A 9,621-nucleotide genomic window follows, 5' to 3' on the forward strand; every position below is an offset into this window, starting at 1 on the left:
ACAACCAAACACAAGACTTTCATTGCAGTAATAACTCACTAATGCTAATGCAACTCTAAAATGTCCAGCATGCATTATAATATGTCATACACTAAATATTTTTTGTTATTATACTATAAAATGGAGTTCCAAGAGCTATTTAAAATGATTTCATTTTCCAAGGAAATCTATCTTGAGTTCCTGCTAAATACATTATACTTAAAGGAAATATGAATGCAACCAATCAACATCAGAAAAAAGCATTTTACTTTCTATGAAGGTCAGTTTGATTCAGCAGGGCATAGTTCCCTGTCTAAAACTCATCCTTGTCATCACTATTTCATAAAACTCAAGAAAACTGCAGGCTTGCAGATCTAACGCTAGTGAGATACACTATGTTCGTCTGCCTAGTTGTGTAAGAGTAGTGTGTTGACAGCATTTCTGTTATGTGTACCTGACTTTATTACTAATGACACAAACACACGCATGTACAATATGGAAGAGCAGCTACTTCACAGAAGGGACAGAAGTTCAGAACAGAAATGGGGGAAAGTATCTTACTCTGCTTTGGGTAGTCAAGAAGGCTATACGAAAGAAAAGAAAAGTTTCAACTTCCAGGTAAACATTCTTTTCCCACACCTAAGATGAAATGGCACAGATGGAAGAGACAGTGCAAGGTGAGAACGAGCAAGTGGGTGGGGCTAAAGAGGTCAAATTGTATAGTTCATGGCATAGAATAGGAATGGTACTTCATGTGTGAGGGGAGGTCTTTGAACCATTTTAAACACACTGACAGTCAGGTTAGGTGCTTGATGAATGTCATCCTAATACTAATGCAGATAGAAACAGAACATCAAGACAGGAGCTACATAAAAACAAAACAAAACAAAAAACAAAACAAAAAAACAAAAACAAAAACCTGACAAGATCCTGAACTAATAAGCTAATGGGAAGTGAGGGATAGGGAAGACTCAAGGAAGATTCTAGATCTCTGCCATTTAACAGGGATATCATATATGGGGTATAGCTTTAATAAGATAGCGTGTCAGCTTTCTGACACTGTAGTGGGTTCCCGAGTGAATCGACTCATAAACTAGGTTTACTTCACTCAGTTTTGATGCTGTCTGTCAGTGACTGGTGGTCCCTGTTGCTTTTTCTCCCCTAGGGAAAATCAGAACAGCAGGGTAGAAGCAAACAAAACCCCACACACATGAGACAAGATAGACAGGAAGAGGGGGCTGGGGTCCCACTGTTCTCTCAAACCATGACTCTAACACATGACAAGATGTCACTGTGTTCCCACTTGTAAGAATTCTACCTCCTCTCAACAGTACCACATTGGTGACAAAGTCTTCCCCATACAGACCTTCGGGGTCACTCCAGCTCCAACCTACAACAGACATATTTAGTGCAGGCAGTAGATATAACATCAGATGGCAATGGTTAGCACCCATTCAGAAGTGGAGGCTTAGACCCAAAACATGGTGAACGGTTAGAGATTAACATTTTGTGCATAATTTTGGACTCCTCCACTGCCCAAAAAATAAGGAGAAGAAATGATATAAAGGAAGGAAAAGTTGAATGAAAGAAGTAATCAAGGAAATTGAAACACTAGAGAAAATAATATGAGTCAAAGATGAACATTTTGAGAGGCTACAGATTTCTAAAAGGCCAAGTAAGATTATCATTTAAACATCTGCCTTATATCCAGGGATTAAGAGGTAAGTGGTTGCTAAGCGTAGTTGCTCATACTTGGAGCACCAGAGTTAGGGAGGCTTGGACAAGAAGACCTCTATTAGTTCTGGGGTCTATAGTGAGTTTAAAGCTAGCCAAGCTCTATCATTGCAAATTTTAGTTATATGAGTTGGTAATATGAATTGAATTTTTTGTTGTCTGCAATTAAAAGAAACTTCATTTGTACTTAAAATATTATGAGTAAACACACACACAGTATCACATCAGTCAAAATAATATCTCAGGGCTACATTATAATCTAAGAGTTCTCACTAAACATAAGCTTTAAGATGGATACAAGAGTTGCTTTTTGAAAGGAACTATGAGTATCTTAAGCGAACCATTGCATTGATAATGCCGATAGAAATTCAAAAGCCTTAATCTCAGGAAGAATGTATAAATTTAACTGTCACTAACTCATCATATGTCCTCAATTTAGGACAAAAATAGGCAAAAGAACAAAACAGGCTGGGGAACTCAGTGGGTAAATACTCACAACACAAGGATGAAGACTTGAGTTCAAATTCCCTGAGCCCCTGGGAAACGGGATGCAGTGGCATGTTCAGCAATCTCAGTGCTTCTACAGGGCAATGGGAGGCAGAGACTGAAGACTCTCAGAAGCTCCTAAATCATCTAACCTGCTGAATGCAGCTCTCCACAACAAGCAGAGGTCCTGTCTCAAGCCTGACCTCCACATGTGCCTCATAGCATGTGTACACACACACACACACACACACACACACACACACACACACACACAAGTAAAGGTGAAATGTTCTATAGGAACAAAAAAGATAATGGGAAGAGGCAGAAAATGTATGATATGAGAAAAACACACTCAAAATACACTATGTGTGTGTAATGAATATACGATGTATATTTGTATTAAATGTCCTTATGTAACCAAGTATCATTCATGATGAATACACACTGATGAAAATAAATAACTATAGAAAGATTGCTTTCCAGCTACACACACATACACACACACCTGTTTATGTATCCAGGAATACACAGTTTTTTTCAGTCTTCTGAGCTTATAAAGATATTTTTAAGTGCTGCATGCAACTGGAGAAAATTCATGTTGGCGTCATTTCTCTCTGTTATACTGGTTTAGAAACCCAGACATACAGCTGGCCCTGGTGGTGAAGGTTTGTAATCTGAGCTACTTGGGGTTAGGCATAGGAATCTCAGATTTGAGGCTTGCCTTAGGTTGTGGAAAAGTTCAAAGGCAGCCTGGACAATTAGTGAGACCCTATCACAAAGTAAAAAGTCTAGAAAAGCTGGTGTGTATTATAGAGGTAACATGTTTTCTGTCATGTGTGAAGACATAGGTTCAATCACTATTTGTAATTTTATTGACCACTTTTCAATTCATTTATTTATTAAACAGATATTCAGTAACCAATAAATGTATACTACTTAGACAGGGAAGATAATTTGATCAACAAACTGATAAAAGTACTTTTTTCAAGGACATTTATTGTTGTAGAATGGGATTATAAAATGAACAAAACAAGCAAGTGTTTTATACATATATACACATATATGTTCAAATATTAAGTCTGATTCATCAAAACAATCAATACATTATATATAGTATATATAAGTTCACATGTTCACATGATTTTTATGCTCATCAAAGCAAGAGAACTGTTGACCAAGGTCAACAGTAGACACAATTTGCCAGGAAATGTGTATCTTCTAAGAATAAGGATTAATCTCTTAAATTCCTATCATTCTTGAGTTTAGATTTTATAAGCCTGACACATTTTATGTAAAGGTTCTCAGTGTGTGTCAATTCGTGATGTTCTTAAAAGCTTACATGATAAAAATAGGTCACAGTAAGTACAGCATTAGCCTACTTTGAAATCCTGGATTAGGTGGGGAGTAGAAAAGAGTAAGGTTATTAAATGGTTTTAGTTTGGGCCGACAAACTGACTACTTATACCTGTGTAAATTTCAATTTGTCAGCAAAGCCAGAAGTTGTGTGTAAGGTCTAATACTTGATATCAACCAGAAAAGCAAGACACAATTTCGAAGAGGTAGAAATGTGAATGAGTTATTTTCATCGCCCATCTAAATATAATTATTTCTATGTAGGTGGGTAGATATGTGTTTATATGTGTGAAGTTGCATGTATGTGCAGCTATGTGTGCACATATGTGGATGTATGTGATACCAGAGAATGGCCTTGGGAATCATCTGCAGGACTGCTGTTCATCTCCTTTGAGATAAAGTCTCTCATTGGCCTGGAGCTGCCCAATTAGGTTAGAATGCATGGCCAGTGAGTCCCAGAGATCCTCCTGTGTCTACCTTACCAGTACATGAGGCTAGTTAAAAAAAAAAAATGTCTGAGGAACTTGTTAGAAATTCTGATTTAGTAGATATGTGACCTGCTGATTTATTGTTTATAAGCTCTCAGGAAAGCTAATGCTGCTGGTTGAGGTACACCTTTAGTAAATGACTTATAGATGCCATTTAGTACCAAAGCAGGTGACAAGCCTAGGTTTTCAACATTTCCCATTTCAGAATTTTGATTAAGGGTCACCATAATCTATGCTTCAGATACAACTTCCCAGAACATCTAATTCTAATATTCTTAATGACAAATTGGTAGTGTGGTGGCTATGTAAATTTATGCAAGAAGGGGTGCACTGGGTTGAAGAACCATATTGCAATCACGAAAGATATCGATGGAAAACTTGAATTGCATTCATTTATAAGCAAATCAACAAGCTACAATAATCGTGGAAAGGGAGTTTTAACCAGTATTTTAAGTAAACAGTTTTATTCGATGAGATCAAATACATGTATATTGTTTGTTAGTTGCAAGTATTATTTTTCGAATATATAAGTAATTTAAGCCTTAACTATTTGAAATAATTGGATTAACACTGGAAGAATTACAAAGAGAGAGAAAATAATGTTGGGAGTACACTTTGTGACTCTTGAGAGGAATGAAGAAGGATAGGAATCCAGAGCCCAAGGGATTCAAGACCAGGCTTCCACTGCTAAATTTGAATGCTTTTAGTCCTCACTCAGAGAATAACCGTGTTCTAGGGATCTTTGTATCTCAAATTCTGAAATGATTCCTTCATATAAACTGTCATATTTTCATCTAAGAAAAATACTGGATAGAAGGGTGGAGTGGCTTATGCCTGTAAACCCAGCACTCCAGAGGCTCATGCAGGAGGATTGCTGTTAAGTCTCAGGCCAGCCTGGGCTCCAGAGTGAGCTGCAGGCTATCCTTGCTGCCAGTGTGAGATTCTGTCTCAAAATGAAACAAACAAAATAATACATAATCACATCATTGAGATTTACTCAAATACACATTGAAAAGCAAAGAATTAAACACAAGCTATTATTAAGCAACTACTCAACTTTCAAGACTTCATGTGCAGATATGTGTATAAGAAAATGAAAGCTGTTTTATACTACATCAAACATGAGTGTTCTGTGTCACAGAACTGCTTTCTACTTTCCAACTACAAAATATCTTTTCTACATGTTATAATATGACATGTAGCTTTTTATACATGAAATTTCCTGGAAAATTAACAATGTTCATAATGTAAGGTGTCAAGAATTTGAAAGATGTAAAGTAAACAGTGAACCTAAGTAAAAGGTAGGCTACTTAAGGAACTCTGTTTTGAACTCCCATCTCTGGGCATTTGAATCTATGAAACAAACATTAAATGTTCTAAAATCCTCATAGACATGTGGGGATTTATCTTGACTCTTCTGCCAGGGTTACCTGCACATGAAGTTTATCAGGCAACCTTGACAAGGCAAATGATGTTGATGAACTATCTCCTATAGTGTTTTACTGTTGACGATTTATATTACTGCCAATTTCTGGGTTGTTGGGTTTGATAAACTGGAATGCAGAATTCTAGGAATTTGGAGATAGCCTAACAAGCCATGTGCTTTAAATATCTGTAAGGTTATAAAAGCAGTATCTTTATCATTGGAAACAGAAGCATTATTGCACTTGGCTGACAGTGGGATGTACAGACAGGACCAGCTGTGGCTCCTAACTCAGAATGCCCCTTCTCCTTTCTTTTGGCAAAATCTAGCAAATTGTAAATGACTGAATTTCCCTTCAACCTTTCTAGAACGATAATTTGATTTTCTTTCTACATATGTCTCTAAACAGCTCCAGCCAGCACATGTTTCCAACCAGCTTCTTGAGGGTTCTTTCCTCCACCTGGATTGAAGCCTCGGGTAAATAAGCTTTTCAAATGCTGGCCTGTAGGAGATTTTGTTTCTCAGTGTTGGCTCCTGGGTCGGTGACAGTAAGCAGTTGGAAGTAGTATTGCATAGTCCTATGTGAGCCTGGAATATGGGGGTCATTAGCCTCACAAGGGTTAACAGTTCTCAGCCCATGGTCTGTGACCTTTGACCCTGAAGATTAAGAGCTCTCTGAAACTTTTCTAGTGATCAACATCTACAGGTTCTCTTCCTCCAGCCCTGGCCACTCTAAAACTTTCAATTATCAGTGGTCACTGCCAGAACTAGGGATATCTGCCTCAGAAGCCAGAGCACCCAGGGGGTGTTCAAAAGCTAGAATATCAAGTGTGGTTGGTATCACTCCAGCATGGGTTTCCCCCTCCCCAGTGGCAGCAGGATCCATGGAGTGGATAGTTTGTGGCATCCCTAAGGACTCCACCCTGCCTTTACTTCAGCAGGCAAGCAGTGACTGCTGGCACGTTGTTCTAGGAAACCTGTCCCTGGGGTTAGCAAATTCAGTGTTATGGAGTCCATGCTTGGTGTCAGGTATGCAGCATAAGATGATCTGAACAGACCCGAAAGAGATTTAACAATGCTTTACAACTTCATAGCGCCCACGGAGTGGTGGGTCCTTCTTGGAACTTTGAAAGAATGTCAGCTGAGAAATCAGTTTTCCTCTAGGTTTTGTTTCTATAGCAGATTCTCCAGGGGAATTTCTAAATTCTCTCTAGGCATTCATATGTAATTGCTTGCTCTCAGATCTCAAAGGCACAGTCTCATTAACAGTGGAAGAATAACGGCTATGACTATGATATTACCAAAGGGCCACGTATGGTCATGGGCACTGGAAGTGTCACTTGCCACTTAACATGCATGCTTCTAATACAAACAAAGGAGCATGATTTATAAGGTCATAAGAAATCCTTCCCTGTCTCCTAATAAGGTTTATTTAAAAATAAAATATTCTGCATAAGCTATCCATCCGTGAAGATTCACTGGAAGTCACATGAATAGCATTCCATTCCTCCATGCATAGACACAGCATCACCACAAATGGATAACTAAACTGGTTATTCAAATAATATTATCTACTGCTATTCTAGAATATGGGAAGAAAATGCTAATCCCTCAAATTATCAGAAAATGAAATTAGGTTAAGTTAGGAAATTTATACATCTCGTTAATAATGACATGGTAATTCATGTTGACCTTGGATGGCTCAGCAAGTTAAAACAAACAAAACATACAAGCAAACAAACACAGAGCAGGTCATATTCTTCTCTGAGTGATTCAAAGAGCAACTTTAGCCCATCTCTGCTCAGGCTAAGGGCTTCAAACTCATTGACAGAGAACAATAACAAAACAGTCTCTTTTCAGCTTTATTTAGAGCAGATGAACTTTAAAAATGAATTTTCTAAGCTAATTCATTTATAGCTTTCTATTCATACTATTATATATTGTCACCAAAATATGCCTTTAGAACTTCAATATACCAATTTTTAATTATAGAGTTAAAGCGAATGAAGATTTTTGAAAGTCAATTACATATAATATTTCCCCAGATGTCTGATTCTTTAAATATTTCTATTAAAATCAACATATGGGGATGTTAGAGCAATATAAATTAAAAATCCAACTTGTCTTGATATGTGTGTGTTTGTGTGTTTACATATGTACGTTTATAGAGCACACTCGAAAACATGTTTTTCCCTTTGGGTGTCTTTTGAAATAGATCATTAGCTGGTTTCAATTTAGAAAACTTCCCAAGCACTCTTAATTTAACTCCTAAAACTACCTGTGTTACATGAATCCATAGATAAGCAATCCACTAAAGCAAGTTTTCCACATTTGCTTAAACCGACAACTTTTCACAGTCACTTAAGTTTATCAGACAAGCTCAGATGTCTGCTTCCAACATGAAGCTATCTATAATCATGGTGTGGTGCATTCAGGCAGCTCAGAGAATAGAGGATACGCTTACCACTGTCACAGTGGTGACTGTACATGTGACAGTCACCACTGTAACAGTGCTAGGTTCTCCCCATGCAAAATAATAACAAGACAATTCAGGAACCAACAAATACGTAGACTATTTCTACCTTTGTTGAGTTAGAGTTTTTAAATCCTCATAAATTCTCTAGCATGGAACTAGCTTTGGATTGTTGCAACCCAGAAATGATATTATCATGCTAAAACTAAATTTAATATGCTTGGGTTTATAAATTGAATATTTCATGTCTCTTAAATAAATGTGCATTTATTTTTTAGTTTTCTTTAGAGGGTAGTCCGTTCTGAATAAATTAGAAATATAACGTATCTTCAAATCTGAGTTAAAGACAGTTATGTGAAATAAATGTGACTTGTGTTTGATACATGGACCAACTTTTTAGTGTATTTCATTCTAATTGATTTCAAACAGCATAGTTTTTGCTCCTATGAATATCTGGATACAAAAAAAAATGGATATATGGGGAACAGGACAAGAAAGTATTTTCATGATTTCCTTAATATGCAATAATCAATCTTTCCTCAGATTTAGGATTGCCCTTTTAGGATACCAGATTTCTTTTTTGAAGTTTTGTTTTTTTTTTTTGTTTTTTTTTTACAACTATTTAAGAGAGAGAAGGTAACCTATGCAAATGTGTCTGGCACACTGACGGAATAACATTCTAGGCTCTAGACATCCGTGTGCTTAATAACCTCAGAAATAGAAATCTATAGACACAACCACAGCATCCATGCAGGACGAGTTCTTAGTGTGCCTCCTCATACTCGGGTGTGTGGCTGTAAAACTCCGGGGCTGAGCCCCGTTAGACACCACAGTTTGCACAGCACTGTAGGAGGCACAGAGCCCGGGACCGAGACCTCAGAGTGCTGGTTTCTGACGAGAAGCCAACTCACTCAAACATCCCCCTCTTCCACCGGGCACTGATCGGAGAAGTCGCACACTTTGTCACCCCACGGGGAGCCTTACCTGGAGGAGGCAGCAGCTGCAGGTGTGGACAACAGCCGGTGCTGAAGCGGGAACCGCCGGAGGGAACGCCCCGTCCCGAGCACCCACCACGCCCTCCTCATTCAGGGGCGGGGCAGCCCTGAGCATCCCTGAGCCAGGGGCGGACCGCCCACCCTCCGCAGCGCAGGGTGGGGCCGACAGCACTCTGGGTCCCGCCCCCGAATAGCACGTGACAAGCATTCTCGTGTCTGATTGGAGCACCTGGGGCAGAGAGGCGGAAGTCTCTGGTGACCTCTGGAAACCCGGCTGGGAGCGGGTTGGTTACCTAGCAACGGGGCTGCTGTGGGGAAGAGGCAATTCCTAAGCACTAAGGCAAGCTTCAAACAGCATGTGCAATGAGATTTTTAAAAGGTGACCCACCAGCGTTGCAACCCCCTTATATTCCACATCAAAGTTGTACTATATTAAAAAAAAAAAAAAATGGGTTGAACGAGCAAGAAACAAGTCACCTGGCTTCTACATTAATCTTGAACCATTGCTTGGAATGTAGAATGCTGTCTGTCCCGCACTTTTTACTGTCTGATTGGCTCAAGCAGGCCCATGGACCACATCTGTGAAAGGGATTATTTCGATTAGTCCAGCTGCATGCAGTTAATGTATCTGTCCATACAGTGAGCAAGACGTATTTCCCCTGTGGACTCTGGTGGAATGCAAAAGCTTGC

At 38.8% G+C, this 9,621-nt stretch overlaps 1 protein-coding gene across 4 annotated transcripts in view; it reads right to left on the reverse strand.

The window, feature by feature from the left end:
• Positions 1 to 9,087, reverse strand: part of Wdr17 (WD repeat domain 17) — an 87,880-nt gene extending 78,793 nt beyond the window's left edge. For 2 of the 4 annotated variants that reach the window (XM_036209482.1, XM_036209481.1), the window contains exon 1: positions 8,921 to 8,980. Coding sequence is in view for 1 of the 4 variants with exons in the window: in XM_036209479.1 (XP_036065372.1) it covers positions 8,921 to 9,046 (126 nt within the window). In the remaining 3 variants the exon portion in view is untranslated. Of the gene's footprint in view, positions 1 to 8,920 lie in introns of all 4 variants that reach the window. The other 2 variants (XM_036209479.1, XM_036209483.1) reach the window with 2 other exon arrangements.
• Between the last annotated feature and the right edge of the window lie 534 nt (positions 9,088 to 9,621).

Source organism: Onychomys torridus, chromosome 17 (assembly GCF_903995425.1).
Source record: "Onychomys torridus chromosome 17, mOncTor1.1, whole genome shotgun sequence".
NCBI classification, from domain to species: Eukaryota; Metazoa; Chordata; class Mammalia; order Rodentia; family Cricetidae; genus Onychomys; species Onychomys torridus.